This window comes from Callorhinchus milii, unplaced genomic scaffold (assembly GCF_018977255.1).
Source record: "Callorhinchus milii isolate IMCB2004 unplaced genomic scaffold, IMCB_Cmil_1.0 Scaffold1, whole genome shotgun sequence".
Taxonomy (NCBI): domain Eukaryota; kingdom Metazoa; phylum Chordata; class Chondrichthyes; order Chimaeriformes; family Callorhinchidae; genus Callorhinchus; species Callorhinchus milii.
In genome coordinates, this window is record NW_024704742.1 from 92,877,128 (window position 1) to 92,896,907 (window position 19,780).

General features: G+C 41.0%; 1 protein-coding gene across 1 annotated transcript in view; it reads left to right on the forward strand.

Moving 5' to 3' along the window:
• LOC103182842 (SHC (Src homology 2 domain containing) transforming protein 3) overlaps positions 1-12,644 on the forward strand; it is a 50,182-nt gene extending 37,538 nt beyond the window's left edge. Inside the window, exons 6-11 of the mRNA XM_042346843.1 lie at positions 4,118-4,169; positions 6,715-6,841; positions 9,043-9,226; positions 10,053-10,149; positions 11,895-12,089; positions 12,574-12,644. Coding sequence (XP_042202777.1) covers positions 4,118-4,169; positions 6,715-6,841; positions 9,043-9,226; positions 10,053-10,149; positions 11,895-12,089; positions 12,574-12,644 — 726 coding nt within the window. The remainder of the gene's footprint in view (positions 1-4,117; positions 4,170-6,714; positions 6,842-9,042; positions 9,227-10,052; positions 10,150-11,894; positions 12,090-12,573) is intronic.
• The last annotated feature ends 7,136 nt before the right edge of the window (positions 12,645-19,780 follow it).

Here is a 19,780-nt window from a genome sequence, read left to right on the forward strand (position 1 = left end):
CCAGTGTCCTGGCTTCAACCACACTTCCTGCCAACCTATTTCAGTCATTAATTCCCCTTCAAGTAAAGAAAAACTTATTGGTATCTGTCCTGAAATTACCCTATGTCCTCTTGTTCTACTGTCTTGTTGCATCCTAAAGTATTGTTTTGGGTTTACTTTTTCAATCCCATTTAAAATTTTGTACACCTCTGAGTTGTCTTCTGAATATCCCTAGTTTGTCTAATTATTGCTCAGCCAACTAGACAACATATAAAACTTTGTAACATGGAATAAAAATAATAAATTTGATGTCACCTTTAATAGCGAGGAATCATTTTTTGTAATAATTAAACTGATCTGCTTCAAATGACTAACAGCCTTTCTTCCCAAAGAAAGTGTTACATTTCTATATCTTGGGGTTGGGGAAGGAGCAGAAAGTAATTGCTTGTTTACATCACTAGAACCAGACAAATCCTCAATCCCATGGTTTTGTTCCTCATGGCTCAATTGTTTTATACCCACAGATTTGACATGCCATTTACTGGTGACTTCCAGACACAATGCTTGAACTGTTAAGATGTGAAAAACAAGATTCATGTCATCTTATCTCTGCTGTAGTTTTCAGGGGAAATTTAATTTGAGACTATTACCATAGAAAATGTCTTGACGTATACAATCTCCCATTATTTGCACAGTATTCATCTGTTAATTTGTTTGACCTTTATGGAAGACATGGTATTAACCAACAAAGCCAATGTGATTCATAGATATTAGTGATATTAGTCTTGGAGTCATGAAAAATGCCATGACGTCTGGTTACGGCGCAGGAAATATGTTGTCTCCAAGCACACTCCTCTCCTTCACTTGGAGGCACTTCAAGATGCACTGTTCTCAGGAAAGAGTAAGGGTTCCGGTCGGTATAGAGTGTAGGCTGGCACTCCAAAGCAGTACTGGGGAAAACACTTCTTTGCCCTTCAGATGAGACGTTAAACCGAGACCCCACCTGCCTGTTCAGTTGATCCCTTGGCATGAAAAAGGAAGATAATTTCTCCTGGTGTTCTGGGCAACAATTCTCCAAATAAATTGCTCATTACATCAAATTTAATATCCTCTCTTCTTCCTCCCCACTTTCCCCATTTTGGGGCCTTCTACCAGATTTTAAACAGCCTAATCAGATCACCCCTAATCTCAACCATTAAAGTCTACCCAAGCTTTCATCCACAGCTAAACCTCTTCAACCAACGGAATAAATTGAGTAAATTGTGACTGAATACCCTCCAAGACAAGTACATTTATTGGGACAGTTTTATACTCTAAAGTGACACACAAGTTATTTTTCCTTTCCCACTACCTCAAATAAGGGCATTTAGAAATTGTCTTCATCTGCTCTAAAATAAGTATTTCTCATTAGTATTTGTAACATTTTTACCACACATGGTTGTCATTCTCTTGGACTGTACACTGTCCCTTGGCAGAGAGGGGCAGGGTGTGTCACACTCTTACCCCTCTCCTCCCTGCTTTCCATTGCTCCTGATCCCAACCTCCAACTCGGGTCCAAATCCCTGACTGTCCAGCACCTTGGGACATCCTCGCAATGTGAAAGGTATTATACAAATGTAATTTATTGTTGCTGTTGTTGTTGCATCCTCCTGCCTGATCTATGCTACTCTACAGCTGGGCTGCTCGGAGCGAACCATTTCTCCTGAGACAAGACAAATTAGCAGCTTCCCATGTACTGCTATAAAACTGCACGGTCCCAGTCTATGGCATTAGCATATTGATTTACTGAAGATTTTTCATCTTTTTTTGTGAGTCTTACATACACTGAGAAAAAACAAATGACGGGGTAAAATATCCTCCTGTGTCCTGATTGATGACTTCCTGGCTAATTTAGATCTATAGACACTGGGGGAGGGTTAAATTAGAGGAGGGGGAACTCTTCCAAGATTTGTGGGGTGGGGGGAATAGGCACCACTGATCACTTCTGACTTGACACCACCTTTGAGTGGAGTTTTCATGAGTTGGTTTGATGTACATGAGGTTCTTTACAAGAGACACATTTTACATCGAAGGGTGTTTTATCTGACACATTCATCCTGGGTGTTTTTTTCTATTTCAAGCTCAGTGGTTAGAGCACTCGCTTTGCAAGTGAGAGACCTGAGTTCAATTCCAGGCAGGTCAGGGCGAAACCTTGGGCAAGTTTCCTTACTCCACACAGAGCCTAATAATAATCCCTCCAAAACCCAAAACAATAATAAATTGGTCATTTTCAATCTACGACTGTTTGTGGGACATTGCTGTGCGCAATTGGCTGCCGCGTTCGCCCACAAATATACAGTCAGTTCACTTTACAGTGTGTTCTGTGAAGCGCTTTGGGACGTCCTCCCGACGTGAAAAGCGCTATATCAAATGCAAGGATTATTATTATTATTATAACCACTGAGACTCAAGCCCAGAACCATCTGGTCATAAACTCCATAATGAACTAGCTGAGCCAGGTGGAAAGCTTACATGCAAACAATGCTCTAAGTTGCTCTTTTGCCCTGTAGAATTTCGTAGCTCCATGACCTGAAGCTGCAAGGAGTTTTTTATCATACACTCAATCTCCTGAGTCTGGATCAAAGAATCAAAGAATGCTTAGAACCTATCCCCCCCAAAAAGTAAAGAAACTCACCTTTAAATTCACTTTCAAAAATGATTCTGCCTTAGAATGATTTGTGAATATAAATTGGAATGTGGGAGAGGCATCAATAGGCATTGGAGTCATATATACTTTAGGTAACAATAGACAGTCATCATTTATAAGCAGATTTGCTTTCACAGGAAGGGCATATCATTGCTCAGACGGAGCCATTTGGGATTTTCTAATGATTTGCATATAAGTGGATTTGATATCTGGAATTGATCTTGCTTGTGACTTTGACCTGATAACTAATGAGCAGCTTCTTCGCTAATGGCTTATATTCAGAGTATTCATGAGGTTCTACCCAAGCTTGTTGTACCCACTTTCGAGAGCACAAGAACGTGTGTTTAAAAAGAACTTCCTGATAGGATGAAGAAGGCGTGTTTCCATTTGGTGCAGATGAAAAGAACTGGAAATCTGAAATAAAAACAGGAAAATGTTGGAAATATCTGCTGGTTGATCAGCATGTCAGGGTCTCACTTGAAACATTCATTTGATTTTCTCTTCTAGATGCCAACCGGCTGCTTTGCAGCTCCAACATTTTCAGTTTCTATTTATGAACTTTAGCCATAATCTACTCAATATTGATCATAGAAATTTACAGTTCAGCAGAAGAACTATTTGGTACTTTTAAAGAGCAGTGCTTTCAGTCCCATTTATCTGTCTTTTCCCCAGACCTGTGTGATGCATTCCTTTTTTAGATATCTATCTGATGAACAGGATTTCCTGGTATTATGGTGATGTGTGTACAAATATAAATATTCATGTTTATCTATAATGAACAGTCAGTACACCGTCAATGGTCAAGCCTTCAACCTTTTCCCCCTTTCCCTCTGAAACGCACCCCGGAAATCCCTCCATCTTGTCCCACTCTCCTTTCAAACCCTATGTTAATACCTATCTCTTGGCTTTTTCAGTCACTTTCTGTCCACCCACCTAGTTCCTTCCAGGCTTGGTGTACCATTCAGTTTTTATACAACACTTTGAGATACTCTCCCAAAGTGAGAAAGTATAGTATGCTATATAAGTGTAACTTGGATAATTTTTGATCAGAGTCATGTCGGGTCCACAATCAGATGCACCAAAAAGAGTAGCCGATAAGATTGAAAAGGCTCTCAAGTGAACAGAGGTTCAAACCAAGTAACCACATAACCGTACAACTTCTATTGTGTATAAAACCTTTGAAAGTCAAATACAGCAATACTGAAGATATTCCGTTAAAATGAAACAGCATTGCTACTCTAATTCCTGATCATTCAATAACATTTATGGGAATAATTAAAATTTAATCAAAAGGAATTAACTTTATTGGAATTAAATATCGGAACAAATTCTTCAGAAAAATTTATTCAATTACAATCCTTTTTGTGTTTAGCAGTCTGGGAGATTAAGTTCAATATCTGCGCTAAAGCTGATCTTATTAAATTTTGTCCTTTTTTTTACAATATATAACAGGACACTACAGACTATGTTGCGTATGTGGCGAAGGATCCAGTCAATCGTCGAGGTAATGTGCACTCCCTTGTTAATATATATTCTTTCATAAAATCCTAGCAGCACAAAAAAACAGGGGACAAGACCTGATATAAGTTACAGTGGGCATGTTCGTGACAAACACAATATTGTATCTGACCAAACTTCACCCTCCAAATAACAGTCAATAGTTAACAGATAACACCTGATAACTGGGGCCAGAGTTTGATGGGAAGAGTTGCAACTCAGCAAATTAATTTTGTAGCTTTTACTCACCCCCCACCACTCACCCTCTAACAAGTGATATTCTTTACTGAAGAGTTGTGCCTGTGCTATATTTTTAATTGGAGATTTTCATAATATCTCAAGGTTATCAGAAAGAATGAAATTGTAGCTCTTTACCTGAAAGTGTGGAGACATTTTATTAAAATTCAGTCACTTCTGAAGAATGTGATGTGAGGTGTGATAATTATTTTTTCTAATAAATAATAATAATCCTTGCATTTGATATAGTGTCTTATTATGTCATTAAGATGTCTCAAAGCGCTTCACAGAATATACTGCAAAGTGAATAGACTATATTTTGTGGGTGAAACATTAAATATTAATATTTGTATTGTGTCTTTATTTTGTTAGTTTTTAGTGGATTTTGTGGGCGAAACGCAGCAGCCAATTGTGCGCACAATGTCCCACAAACAGTCATGTGATTATATTGTTGAAACCTTGGTTCCTATCGAGGTCTGGGGTGCCCCACTCCCACCTCAACTTCAAGGCAACGGTTGGATCTGAAACTTGTCAGCGACTGCCATTGAATTCCCTGCCTGTCATTTCACTTCTGATACAGTTGAGTGTAGAGCAACAAGTTCAATGCAGTCGGGGGCTGGCTTCAGACTCAACGTGAAGTTGGGGTGGTGGGGGATATCTGTAAATATCGGCTGAGCTATCAAGAGGGGTAGAACTTTCGATATGTGATGTTGTTTCACACCTCAAATTTCAGATAGTTCAGGTTTGTGAACTCTTGTGGGTGAAAAATATCATAGCATTGGACTGTAACAGTTTTCACAATACCTCCGACAATACCTCACTCCAAGCTGCCGAAATCCTTGTTCATGCCTTTGTCACTTCTCGGCTGGACTACCCTAACGCCCTCCTCGCTGGTCTTCCCTCCTTCACTATTCACAAAATTCAGCTCATTCAAAACTCCGCCGCCCACATTCTGAAACTTCATACCCCGATTACTCCAGTCCTTGCCAAATCCACTGGCTCCCTGTCACAGAGCGGATGAACTTCACGATTCTCACTCCGGTGTTTAAATCCCTCCATTCCTTGACACCCCCCTATCTCGCTAACTTCCTCTCTCCCCACAGCAGTACCTTCTGCCTCCACTCTACTGGGTCCAGCCTCCTCCATGCCCCCCGAATCCCCCGCTCCACCATCGGCGGCCGTGCCTTCAGCCACTATGCCCCGAAACTTTGTAACTCCCTCCTCAACCCCTTCACCTCTTCCCCTCCTTCCCCATCTTCAGGTCGCACCTAGAATCATAGAATCATACAGCGCAGAAAGAGGCCATTCGGCCCATCGTGTCTGTGCCGGCTCCTAAAATAGCAATCCCAACTTAATCCCACTGGCTCGCTTTCTCTCCACCTGAATCTGGCCCGCACCTGAAGACTTTCCTCTTTGAATGCGCCTATGGTTACCTTCCCCCTCTCCCTGGCTTGACCTCGGCTCCACCATTGTTAAGCGCTCTAAGACGCCGCAGAGCGTGGAGGGAGCTATATAAATGCAAGTAGTTGTTGTTCACGATTTTTGAAGCATCTACTACGAGGGTAGTGAATGAGAGAACAATACACGGAGCCACAACAGTATATAATAAACTCAAAACAAAAAAAAGAAGTCGCTGGGAACAGCTTCTTTTCCAGCTTCTGTTTTTGTTTTCAGATTTCCAGCATCTGCAGTATTTTGTGTTTTGTTTTATAGTAAACTCAAATACACCATATAATGGAAATGCAGATTTCACATTTGAGTAACATCTGCTGTGCAGAAAACTGTACACATTATATAGCAAAATGCAAATGCTTGATACTGGTGATGTTCATCCACTATGGGGTGAAGTCTGTGCCATTTCACAACACATTATTTAACACAAGAATGGGTTATGAAATGCTGCAAACTTTACCCCACCATCCTTCGGGTGAGGTGTTACATTCAGATCCCATCTGTCTATTCAGGCTGACATCTAAGATCCCATGGTATATTCTTATTCGTTCTGGCCAACAATTCCTCCAGATAAGATTAAAAAAAGTCACTTCATGGGACACTGCTATGCCAAATTCGCTGCCAAATTCACTCCTACAAAATACACATTCTTTATAGAAAAAAAACTCTGATGGGCTGTGAGACTTTTGAGAGGATAAGGTGCTTTATCAAATGCAAGGAATATTATTACTGTACTCTAACCTGAGACTGATCATGCTTACTCATCAACATATTGAGAGCATGAAACAATCCAATAGAAGGCTTCACAACATTAAATAGCTGTGCTCTGAGAACTGATAAGCTGTTGTTTGATGTTTTTAAAGCATGCCACATATTGGAATGCTGTGACGGGTTGGCTCAAGACGTTATTAGCACCATAGGCCAAGCATTTGAACTTCGATTCAAGCAATATCTCCAATGTCCTTCCAAGATATCTAACATTCACGACAGGTAAGTACAGAGAGCATTGACACTTATGCTTTTATATGCACAATCGAGTATTATACTTTTAAATCTGTGTCAGACTGGGGGTTGCAAAAATTGAATTGATTGCATTAATACTGCACATGGAAGTCACAAGATTGAAATAATGAAGTTACGTAAGAGCAGTCAAAGTAGACTGGTGGCATAAACACTCAAGTCATGCACTGGGATCAAAAACTCTGATTCTCCCATTTCCTTGGCCTTGTGATTGTAACGTGATATTAATCTTGCCTGCTAGAATGCTCACACCAGTCACTGAAAATAAACCATTACTTTTTTTCATTTTCATATAATGATTTATTATAATCTTGCCCCTTGCTTTTTAGAGTTTAATCTGTATTTTGAATTGAAACAGTAGAGCAGCATTCAAGGTTTTTATACTGATCCCAGATTTTATTGGATCTAGAATGGCAAATAAAGGCTGCTTTGTGCCTGTCTGAGGGATGAACACGAGTCAAGTGTGCATGTTCTGAGCATTTTGGGAAAGTATACATATTTCTAAGAAATGTTTAAGGTCAAAGCTCATGAAGCCTTTACTTCGAATTATTCAATAATATCCCAGACAATCCTGTTTCATTGCTGGGATGTACATTCTGAGAAAATAAATAACAAAACAATTTAATTTGTTAATCCTCTTTGTTTCCCAAAACTATACAGAAAGGGGATTATATAGGTTTGCTGTTTATTTGTCAAGTAGATATTTGGGGATTTCTAAAACAAAAACAATTTCCCCATGATGACTAGCAATCGGCTTGCTAAGCACAAACCATTGTTATGCAAATAAAATAGTTGATTTTACACGACTGGTGGTTGGGGTATAAGCAAGAATACATAAATATCTGCTCTCTATTAGCAGAGGTCAGTGGTAGACTGGATCCCTAAAAGGGTCTGAGAATTTCACTGAAAAACTGGGTGGTGGGGAGGTACCAATTTATGGGGGGTGGGAGTCGGTGGTGGGCGCCAGTGCCAAAGAGCATAAAACAACAACAAATTACATTTGTATAGTGCCTTTTACATCAAGAGGACGTCTTACCCTGAACAACGCACAAAGGCCTTCCCTGGCACCTCTGCAGTCACCTCCAGCCTCGGGGTGAGGGGAGATGTTGGGAGATTGTTAGCGCACTCCCCATATCTTGGAGCCGACAGTGGCAGCAGATTTCCTCTCCTCTAGGTTCCGTGGCTATCCCACCATGTGCCGATGGTGCAGGGTGTGGAGTGTGGCTGTGCAAGGAGGAAAGTAGCTGTGTCTGCGCCGGGCTCAAGAGACCCGTTTGTACTTCTGTATAAGTGCCTAGAAGGCTGACATATGACTGTACGGAGGATAAGTGTCTGTCGGTTGATTCCTAGAAACCCAGCGATGATGTGGTTCATTCCTCTAACACTAGGGGTCATCCTGGTTACTCTCCTCTGCACTGCCTCTAGGGCCTGGCAGCCCCTTATGTCTTGGTGACCAGAACTGTTTGCAGTGTTCAAGGTGTGGCTTGACCAGAGCACTGTACAGCCTGAGGATGATGTCTGGGATCTGAATTCAACTGATTTAGCAATATAGCCCAGCACCTGTTTGCCTTGTTTAATGCTGCCCCACACTGGTTTAACAGAGTGAGCAACAAGTCAACTACCATCCCTAGATCTCGTTCAGCTTTTGCTTTGGCAAGTTCTAACTCAACCATGGAGTACTTGTGTTTCCTATTTTTGGATCCTATATGTAGTACTTTGCATTTATCTGTATTAAACTTCATTTGCCAGTTATCAGCCCCTAAACTATCGCTCTCTTTGTAGGACCTTTGCTGCCTCCTCTGATTCCATAGTTTGCCCTAACTCGGTGTCATCTGCAAATGTAGTTCTTTTACACTGGCTCTGTGAATCTGTGTCCAGAAGGAAAAACTAGCCACTTTATAATATGAGCTGCCCCTTGAGGCAGATTTGCTTTTGAAGAGAAGTTCAGGGATTAACATGGTGCAAAAGGAAGACAGATGTTAAGATGGGATCGAGAAACCAGCCGTGATTTAATCAGATGGCAGAACAGGCTGAATGGTTAGAATGGCCTCCTTGTGTTCGTGTGTTTCTATATGTGCAATACGACTTTAAGCAGCTGCTTAGTGTATTTTTTGTGACTTGTATTCTATGCTTCAGCACCTTACCAAGGGCTATTTTCCAATGTTACACAGAATACCAAATTTCGAAGAATCATCTTGGGCTGGTGAAGATGAAGAGGTAATAGAACATCCATATTATAACAGCATTCCTGGGAAAATACCACCTCCTGGAGGATTTATTGACATCAGGCTAAGAGATGTCCATCAACAAGCTCTGATTCAGACTTTGACAGCCCATCATGCTGATGCAAATCAGGTTGGTAACATTTTCCTGAATGATCTTTCTCAACAGGCTGCAAAATGGGATTTAAATAAAGGAATATCTAAAGTACAACTTAACTAAGTTACACAGTTGTGCACTCCAATGGCTTTAAATCCATAGAACCATAGAAATTTACAGCAGAGAATAGAGGTGCTCATCCATTCAGAGCGATCGCTAAATATCAATCAGCTTTGATTGTAAGTGGAGACTCAGTATGTATAGGAGGAAGCAGGGAATAGGAGGATATGGGAGAAGGGATTAGGTGGCTCATGTGGAGTGGAAAAACTAGCATTAACTAGTTAGGCCGAATGGCCTGTTTCTATGCTGTAACATTCTATGTAATTCTATAATCCTCGCCAGTGATAATTATCGCCTCACATCTAACAATTGTCTCGCCTGTACGTTTGAAGCAATTTAAGAATCAATTTACTTTGTGACTTAATGCTTTCCTAGGTCTATATTTAACACTTGTACTATCAGGTCACTCACTGCTTGATCAAATGGAATGCTGACATTTTTCACATGATATGAAAACAGTCTCGTAAAGTCTGGCTAGAATTTATGAAAGTGCAGGTCTCCCAAGATAGTGCTCAGGAATACCTAAAAACAATCTGTGTTGAAGTAATTACTAAATTGCAATTTAATAAAAAAAGAATAGAATAAACTGAAAAGTTCTCAGGCGTAGATGAACTTCAAACTGGGGGAATAAGCCCACCCATCGTTCCACAGATAGAAATGTTTGTATTCTGTTAATCTTTCTTGCTCTATTATTTTAGGCTTGGAGCCCTTAGTGTTGAACAATTTTACTTTGTTACTGTAGCCAGTGTTAGCCATAGGACAAGATCAAAGCTACTATCAAGACCAGCATCTTGGTGAGAGCCACAATGAAGAATGGAGAAAGGCACTCAGCAGATATGGTAAATAAATGAACCTACAGCAAGACAACGTTTGTCCCCTCCTCAAAAAAGTCAATGAAGTTGGTCAGACAAGGACGATGCCACCTGAAGCTGCATTGGTGTTCATTTATTATAGTGGGGCACTGTTATAATGTGGTTGTTGGGATCCATAAAATCCCATCCCAGGCTGTAACAAGACACAATATCTGGTTTCTCTGTGCATTTGCGCAGCTGAATGACTCACATGTGCTGGCCTGTGGACATTTTGTTTTGGTGTTGGGCCAAGTCAGGCTATGTTCAAATTCTAGATACCCAGTGCTGGGGCGTTACTATAAAGCATAAATTAATAATAATAATCCTTGCATTTGATATAGTGCTGACAGCATCAGCATCCAAGGCTGCCTCTCCATCTCTCAAAGCCAATCAGGAACCTCGGTGTTCTGTTCAACCCTGAGCTGTCCTTTCTCCGTCATATCCGCGCCACAACTGGCACCGCCTTCCATCACCACCGGAATATCGCCAGACTACGGCACTACCTCACCCCTCACGCTGCTGAAACTCTGGTCCACGCCTTTATCACCTCAAGGCTGGACTATGGGAACTCTCTCCTCGCCGGCCTTCCCGGCACCTCCCTCCACAAGCTGCAGGTCATTCAGAACTCTGCAGCTCGTGTACTGTCCCGCACCAGGCTTCGCGACCACATCAGTCCCACCCTCACTCGCCTCCACTGGCTCCCCATCCCCCAGAGGATCGAATTCAAGATCCTCATCCTCACCTACAAGGCCATTCACGGCCTTGCTCCCTCCTACCTCTCTGACCTACTATCCCCCTACTTACCTGCCCGTACCCTCCGTTCCTCTGGCTCCGATCTGCTCCACATCCCCCGCCCCAACTGCCCTACCATCGGTAGCCGGGCCTTCAGCCTCTCAGCCCCGAGGCTCTGGAACTCCATCCCCCAGTGCCTTCGCCGCCTCCTCCCTTTCCTCCTTCAAGGCCGGTCTCAAGACCTTTCTCTTTGACTGTGCCTTCAGCTCCCCTCTCGACTCTCTGCCCTCCCCTCACCCTGACCATTTCCCCCCTGCTCGGGTCCTGACCCAACTGTACAGCGCCTTGGGACGTCCTCCCGATGTGAAAGGCGCTCTATAAATGGAATCTTGTTGTTGTTGCCTTATCACCTCATTAAGATGTCTCAAAGCACTTCATAGAATATACTGTAAAGTGAATTGGTTTTATATTTTGTGAGTGATACATTAGATATTAGACAGCAGTATTGTGTCTTTTTATTTTATTAGCTTTTACATTTATTGAGGTCAGCCCAATAAATCTGTAATTGCAGGATATGGTTCCATCACCCTCCTAACTGCAGAAATTACATTTGTTTTTTTCCAGTTAATTGGAACCTCCCCAATGTTTGTTGACTCCCTCAAAATGTTTCTCAAATCTCCTCCCTTGTGTCTCTAAGTACAGTGGGGTACAGTTTTAGAATCTCTATCTCGTTATTGTCAAAGTCCTGGAACCTGTATTACACACATTGAATGTTGGACAAAGTTATTTATCCCAGCCACACAAGAGGTAGTTCCAGCCAGGAACTGTTCTTATTACAATTGTTGTCTGGTAATGTACTGTACCTATGAACAGGAGCGCCTTTTTAAATGTATCTACATGACCTTGTAATATTTTGGAATTACTGCAGTCAATGTTTAGTATTGAAGTAAATATCTGGGTGAAGATTGATTTTTATTCCATTCCTTACTCCACGCCTAAAGGGTCCTCTGGTGATTTATACATTCAGCCTGAAGTGAGACCTTTATTGACCAAAGGTGGAGATGCGCCAACATATGTCAACACTCAGCACTTGGATGTCCAGGCTTTAGCTGCATTGCAAGTAGATCCCACTACAGGGTCCAATGAAACAATAAGCCATGCAGAAGAGAGCCCTCGGAAAGATGCTTTTGATATGAGTAAGTGCAAATTTCAGTCTTCTCTCCCCAGCCCCTGAAAGTAAAGATGTCAGTTTGTATGCTTGTCAAATGATTGGTTCTGAACTATTTTCATCAGCCTGGCCCAAATGGCAACTCTCTTGACACTGTGTATGAAAGTTGTGAGTTCCAGTCAGTGCACAATGGCATCTAAGCTCATAGACTAGGGCAGGATGGTCCAACCTTTTGGCCAGAGGGCTGGATGCCCTATTTGAGAAACGTCCATGTGCTGCATAAGCAATATTTTTGTGTTTCCTTTCCAGAAACATAACATAACATTTACAGGTTATGGAAGGAGCGGGTGGGCCAGATGAAATGGGGGCTGGGGTGGCAAATGTGGCCCATGGGCCGCCGGTTGTACTCCTCTGGTCTACGGGGATTCTGGGCTATGTCAGAGGTGCCATCATAGAAACAAGGCATTGCACCAATGTCTTATTTCAATGATGGCACTTCTGATATCTCCCAGGGATACCGTTAACCACCACTGAAATGCCAACTCCATGGTTTGGAACAAGAGCGAAGGCTGTACCAGGGTGAAGAGAGAAGCATTGATAATCTGAAAGTGGCTTTGAGCCCATCGTTATGCTGCAGTTGAAGTTGGGGGAGGAATTGCAGTTTTCACACCCAGAGCCAGTCTACATGAATACATAGAAAAACCTGAATTGTCTTAATTTGTTCAATAACACATTTGAATCTGTTATGCAACTTTACAGTTTTTACCCTTATGTTCCTATGATCCCGAAGCCAGATGATTTTTGGCTTTCCTTGTCCCAAAGTATTGAGGTTAATTTGAGTGCCTGAGTACAGGCCCTGCTGAGATCAACTAAATGCAATCAAGCTGATACATGGCTGAAGAAAGCCACATTGTTCAATATGTCCTGCAATTTTTAAAATAATAATCCTTGCATTTGATGTAACGCCTTATCATGTCTCAAAGCGCTTCACAGGATATACTGTAAATTGGATTAATTGTCCGTGTATTTTGTGTTGAGGCTAATTTGAGTGCTGAGTTGCACAGCAATTTCCCACAAATAGCCACGGCCTGAGTGACCATTTTATTTTGGGGAATTGTTGGCCAGGACACCTGGAGAACCTCCCTTCTTTTTTTGAATAGTGCCAATGGGATCTTTAATATCAAGCTGAAAAGGTAGACGGGACCTTAGTTTAATGTCTGATCCGAAGGACACATGAGATGTTTTTTGTCTGTTTTTTGAATTCCAGCTGTCACTTCAATGACGACAGGTGATAAGTAACACACTGATGAATTTCAATACAACATATGTCAATTATTCTGGGTAATTTTATCAGAAGCTTAATAAACACTAGATTTGAACCTGAGGACTGCAGGGTGATCTTGTTGAAGGACACTGCTATTCAGCAAAGTAGAGTGGCATGATTCAATGAATTATAGACCACTTAGTTTAACATCTGTGCTGAACATTGTACTGGATGTCACGAATATTCATCCAAAGAACACAGAGCCCCATAAATATTCAGCATGCTTTGAAAAGTAATATGTCACATGTTAGTAGTTTTCTCGATTTATTCAATGTTATAATTAAATTAATGAATGAGGTTTATCCACCCGATGTAATTTAGTTTGAAATGGACAAGCTAGGTCTTCAGCCTTGAAAAGAAATGCCTTGGAGACAACCTGATAAAGGTATATAAGATTTTAAATGGGATTGAGAAAGTAATAATATTAATAATCCTTGCATTTGATATAGCGCCTTATCACATCTTTGAGATGTCTCGAAGCGCTTCATAGAATATACTGTAAAGTGAATTGACTGTATATTTTGTGAGTGACCGTGACAAACAAGTGCGAGGCGAGTGCTCTAACCACTGAGCCCAAGTAAACCCAGAACAATGCTTCCAGATACACCAAGCCAGCAGAACAAGAGAACACAGGTTCAGGGTTGCAGAGGGTAATATCAGGGCAGACACTAGGAAGTTTTTCTTTACTCAGATGCTATTAACAACAACAAAACCCTGCATTCATGTAATGGCTTTCTCTGAGTGGGAAAGCGTCTCAGAGAGCTTTGCAATGGTATGGCTTGATGCCAAGCTGGAAAGGCAGGGGAGGTGACCAAAGGCATGGTCAAAGAAGAAAGCCTTCAGGTGTGATTTGAAGTCTGGCAAAGTGGGGGCAAAATGGAGGGATTGAGGCTGGGAATTCCAGAGATTTGGAGCATAGTGGCTGAAAACACGGCTGCTAGTTGCGGAGCAGAGGGTCGAAGGATGTGCAGAAGACCTGAGCAGCTGAGTGAAGTTGTCGGGTAGAGGAGTGGGAATCAACAACCAGGACAGGTTACCAGGATGGGTAGTTGAGGCCAGGACACTGGACTTATTTAAAAAACAGCTTGAAGCTGTGATGGGAAGACGGAAGGTATTCTGGAAGAATGTGGTCCTGATGGGCCAAAGGGTCTTCGTTGCCCAAACAAGTGAGTATTATTTAAGCCTTAAAATTGATGGTGCGATTTACCTTTTCTCTAGCATCAGTACATTTTAAAGAAATATATATTGTAAATAAAACAGATTTATAACAATGAGATGTGGAGGAAGAAGGTAATAACAGAGAAAAAAGATCTCTTGTATTTTTCAAAAGGCAATTCACAAAGAAGTGTTACTTTTTTGTAATTGGGGTCTATTATGTGCCATGTGTAAAATGATGTGCAAATGTGTTTACATGTGGTTTACACGTGGCACATAATGTCATTCCTTATCCTAATGAGGACAAAAATGCTTGTCCTTCCGAGATCTCAGGCTCTTAGATGATAATTATCTGCTGGTTATGTTTTAGAAATAAATGTTTATAATTTCAGGCTCGTCTTCCACCCACTACGTGTCACACAGAACAGTGTGAAGAACAACCACAGCTTTCACATGGATGTTTACGTGTTCAAGGCTTTAACTCATAGTTTCTAACAGTACAGAGGAAAAAACATGGCAACATCGTGCTCTTATTTAAATAAACATACAATTGTTTCAGAGCACTTCATCACTAGGGTTACCAGAACACATTTATTGGGCTTTTTGAATGGATTGAAGGAGAGAGCATTTTCACACTTTTTATTTTTATGAAAGTAAACTAGGAAAGTATTTACATGGAATCACTGACTTTTTATTTACCCATGATGGACAGTGGGTGGGAAAGGGTCCTGGTCTTCTATACCATTGATGCCAGTTTAATCCTTCAGATTTATGGCTATCAATGTGACCCTGCTGGCACAGATGACTGCCACATTTGCATACAAAACAAAATTACTATTGGTTTCAATACTGTTATTTCACACAAGCCAAAATTTAAAAAAAATTGCACATGCATGACACACATCTCTCAGTCAAACGGCTGCAATGTAACTATTGTCTCGAATGTCCTTGCCTGATCCACGCTCGCCTGTCCCCACTTTGAGAGAATTGTTTCACTTATACTGTTCACTTTAAATCAGTGAGGGGCAACCTCTTTGGTTGGCCAACAAATAAATGTTTCTTGATTGAATATTTCTTGACCACTGCCACCACTGCTTTAAATCATTCTTTCCCAGGACCTCAAGAGCGTTACACTCTTACCCCTTGGTCTTCCCTTCCTTTTATTAATCTGCAGGTGTTTAAAGGAAAAGCTTGATAGAAAAGCCTAACTACTAACCTTAATTTATTTTGTTTTCTCTGCTAATCCCTGCACTGTGGACCTTGGATTTACATCAGTGTTTCTCCTCAAAACACATGAAAAGTGCTCCGCATCCAACCCACTCATATCACAAGAATAATAAACTAAAGGCAGAATCGCAATATACCTTGCAAATCACAATTGCCATGGAAACAACTAGTGCTTGCATTTTATTCCTATGAAATTTTTTACAGTAATATTTTAATATATAAAATGTAAAATATTGTTTCTAACCACCATTTTGATATGTTACCACTGCCATAGATATGAGTAAAATATTCTGCCAATAGAGGTGCATCACTTGGATAATCTATACTAATAAAAAGACAATGTCTGTCTGCGCTTCCAGAAGGATCTCAATAACCGATCGATGTAGAGACATGATTTATACCTCATCGGAAAGGTCTTACAACTGGAAGTGACATGTGCATATTTGTTTTCAGCTATCTCCTATCATTTGTGAGTTTTACGTTTTTCGCTGTAATTACACCTGGTGGCTGCCGAGTCAAAGTGGCGTTGTGCCATCATGCATCACAGAGCACCTACGTATGTACGCACATACTGCACTTACACCTGGTGGCTGCACTGGCTGACCGTGGCGCAGTGGCATCCTGCGTCACAGAGCATGCACGTAGCCTAGCGTCGGGAACAAAATAAAGAACACAGACGGAGCTTAGCCGAGGCAACAACAACAACAAAATTACATCTTTAAAGCACCAAGTCCTCTTACTGAGTCCTCCCAAAATGAGTCCTCCCACAGGAGTCCTCCCAGATGAGTATAGATAAAGACAAAATGTCTGTCTGTGTGTCAATCTGCATTTCATATTAGATCCTTTGGAATCTGCAACAGGTACAGCTACTTTCCTATATGAGAAAGTCCTCATAATTTATTGATTCATTCTGTGAGCTTTTGATATGTGGAAACAAAACTCAAGAACAAACTGTTATTGGTGCAATATTGATTGTATTATAGATGTTTTGTGGGTCAGAAGAGGAGGGAGGAGAAAATTTGACCAAGCCAAAAAAAAGTTCAGTACATCTTTCCAAATTGGTCTGTATTGTACTAATCTGCTCTTTCCTTCAAAAGAGAATAGTAAATCTTCCAAACACAGTTAAGTCATTTTACCGGTTTCTGTCTATTCTCCATATGTGTTACTGCTACCAAATGTGGGTCTCCATGCTCACAAGTTCAAGGCAACAGGAATGAGTGATATGTAAGATAGTTGGCTTTTTAATGAATAGATTTTGATACTGTGTCACATTGTGCTTTCACTGACATTCATTTGATTATCTTCAATATGTATAGGGCTGAGGAGATTGACCTAGATTCAACTCCAGAGAGTTCTGGTTCTAACTCTGGCACACTACCTGGTGTGAAGGGCACTATATAAATGCAAGTTGTTGTTGAACTTTCCTCACCTCCCCAACTCCATCACTTTAGTTGGGCCTGAGGGTGGCCTGCGGGACTCATTGGATTCTGTAGTGCTCAGCGTTAGATTGCTGGCCCAGGGAGTGCTGGTTACTGGCTTCAGCTGATGGAGTCAGGGGTGGGAGTGGACGTAGACCCAAGGAATGGTAATCACACTATTGTATTGCTAAGGAAGACTGATACTTAGTCACTTTTGGCTCTGGCTCGCCGCCTCTCAATGTCTTTAAATCTAAAGTGAATTGACTGTATATTTTGTTATCCTATGTGAAGGCACTTTGTAAATGCAAGTTGTTGTTGTAACCCAATAGAGATCTATATGCATCAGCACTCCAAAGTAGTTCACTTCTTGCATTTGATAGAGCGCCTTAACACATCATCAAGGCGTCTCAAAGTGCTTCACAGAATATACTGTAAAGTGAATTAATTGACTGTATATTTTGTGGGTGAAACATGGCAGCAAATTGAGCACAACAGTGTCCTACAAGCCGTAGTTGATTTGATTTATTTTGAAGGAATTATTACCCCCGGAAAAGCCATCCACCAATCTACTAACAACCTAGTTCCTACTTACTGCTAGATAAACATAGGTGCGTGGAGTAAGGAAACTTGCCCAATATTCTGCCCGGGAATCGAACCCTGGTCCTCTCGCTTACGAGGCAAGTGCTCTAACCACTAAGCTACAGGTCTTTACACCAGGAAATATGGCCAAGATACTGGGCTTCTACATATATGCTGCACTGGTGTGTAAAAGTGAAAGCCAGGCTCATTTAACAAAGTGAACACATTTCTGAGGAGACCAGAAAGACCAAATGAGAGATATTTCAGAGTCAGTCAGTCTGGCGCACACTCGATCACTTGCTCGTCATTCACTTGCTTGTCATTCACTCGCTCTTCACCCCCTCCACGAGTTACTGCCTCTAGCCACAGCCTTTTCCCATTTGCCAGCACCATCTGTTTTCCATTGCTAAACCAGGTTTCAATCTTCATTTTCAATTTGCCATTAATTCGGTGACCCTTAATCTCCTTTATGAGATTAATGTGCAAACGTTTATCGAATGCTTTCTGGAATCCAAGCAGATTATCAATTTATACTGTAGCTTGGAAGAAGGAGAATTTGCAAGTTCTAAAGTAAAGGTCCGGCACATATATTGAGAGTATAGTGCAGTGGAGCGATGAAGCTCCATTTATACATTCTGCTTCACATTACTTTGAAGCAGGAAGGAATACCAATTTCATTGTTCTGCACAACCAAAACAATGACATTTAAAAAAAATCATTGAAATGTGCAGCTCAGAAGAAAGCCATCCATTGTGTCTGTGCTGAGGCTTTGAAAGAGCAAGTCCCATTTGCTTGCCTTTTCTCAATGTCAAAGATCTGTTTGCTCATTTATATTACGAAACACAAGTGGTCTGTCAGACTGTTCAGTGGCTCACAGGGGAGAGCCAGCTTTATGCACTTTGCACTGGCTAGGTTAATACTGTGCAGATGTGAATCTTATAGTTGCTGTAACCACCTCATGGTGCCAGGAGCAGGGCGTCCATAGCAGTTTCCAATACCTGAGTCCCCTTTAATACAACGCTTCTGGTGGTGAATCACCACCTAAATAAGAATGATTTGCTATCAAATGTACAGTTGAAACACCAGATAATTTTTTATTTCATTTACAATTATAGATAAAAAATGTAATAACCATTTGCCTTGACTAGATACACAGTTTAAAATAATATGTTATGGAATGCATTTTTGCTGTTACATTGAGAAGTTGTGAGCAGTGAATAGTCAGTGACCACCATATGGGTACTTTGGTGTAATTAACTATTCAGAGAATTTTTTAAAAATAATCCTTGCATTTGATAAACAAGCCTTCACATCAAGAGGACATCTCAAGGAGTTTCACAGGATTTAGTGCAGTGATTGTGTATTTGCAGACGTAGGTTTTTACCTGAAAGTAACTCAAATCTCTTTATAAAAAATACTTCCCAAGCCTATAAAATTAACCTCTTTAATTCCAACAAGTAATAAAAATTGCATTTTGTAACTACAGGACAGCTATGGTACATTTGTTTCAGAATTATTTCCACTACATACTTCAGCCACAACTCCATGTATCCTCGGTTATGTCCTGTAGTCACAAGCAGCAGTGGGACAGAAGGGAGAATTAACTTGATTTATGAAGCAATAATAAAGCAGTGAATGACTAACCAACCTGACCCTTACCAAGCTATTTTCTGAACAACACTTTACTTAGCAAACTACCTTTCTGCTCTTCAGTAGACACAAACATGACCGGAGCACTGTACAGCCTGAGTATGGTGTCTGGCATCTAAACTCACCTGATTTAGCAAAAGATTATGATCACCAGCAGAGAAGTCTCTGTAAGAGACAGAGTCTCTATAGGTTTCTGCTTATAAATTTGAGGCTGTTAATGGAAGTAATAGCACATCTTTTCTTCTCTTTGTATTTGTGATATCCCGACTTTATTAGAGCAGTATAGCAGAGGCAGAATAAAACATCCACTCTGTTCTCAGAAGGACCATTACCTCTGTATCTCAGTGGGAAACCTGTCTTGTATTA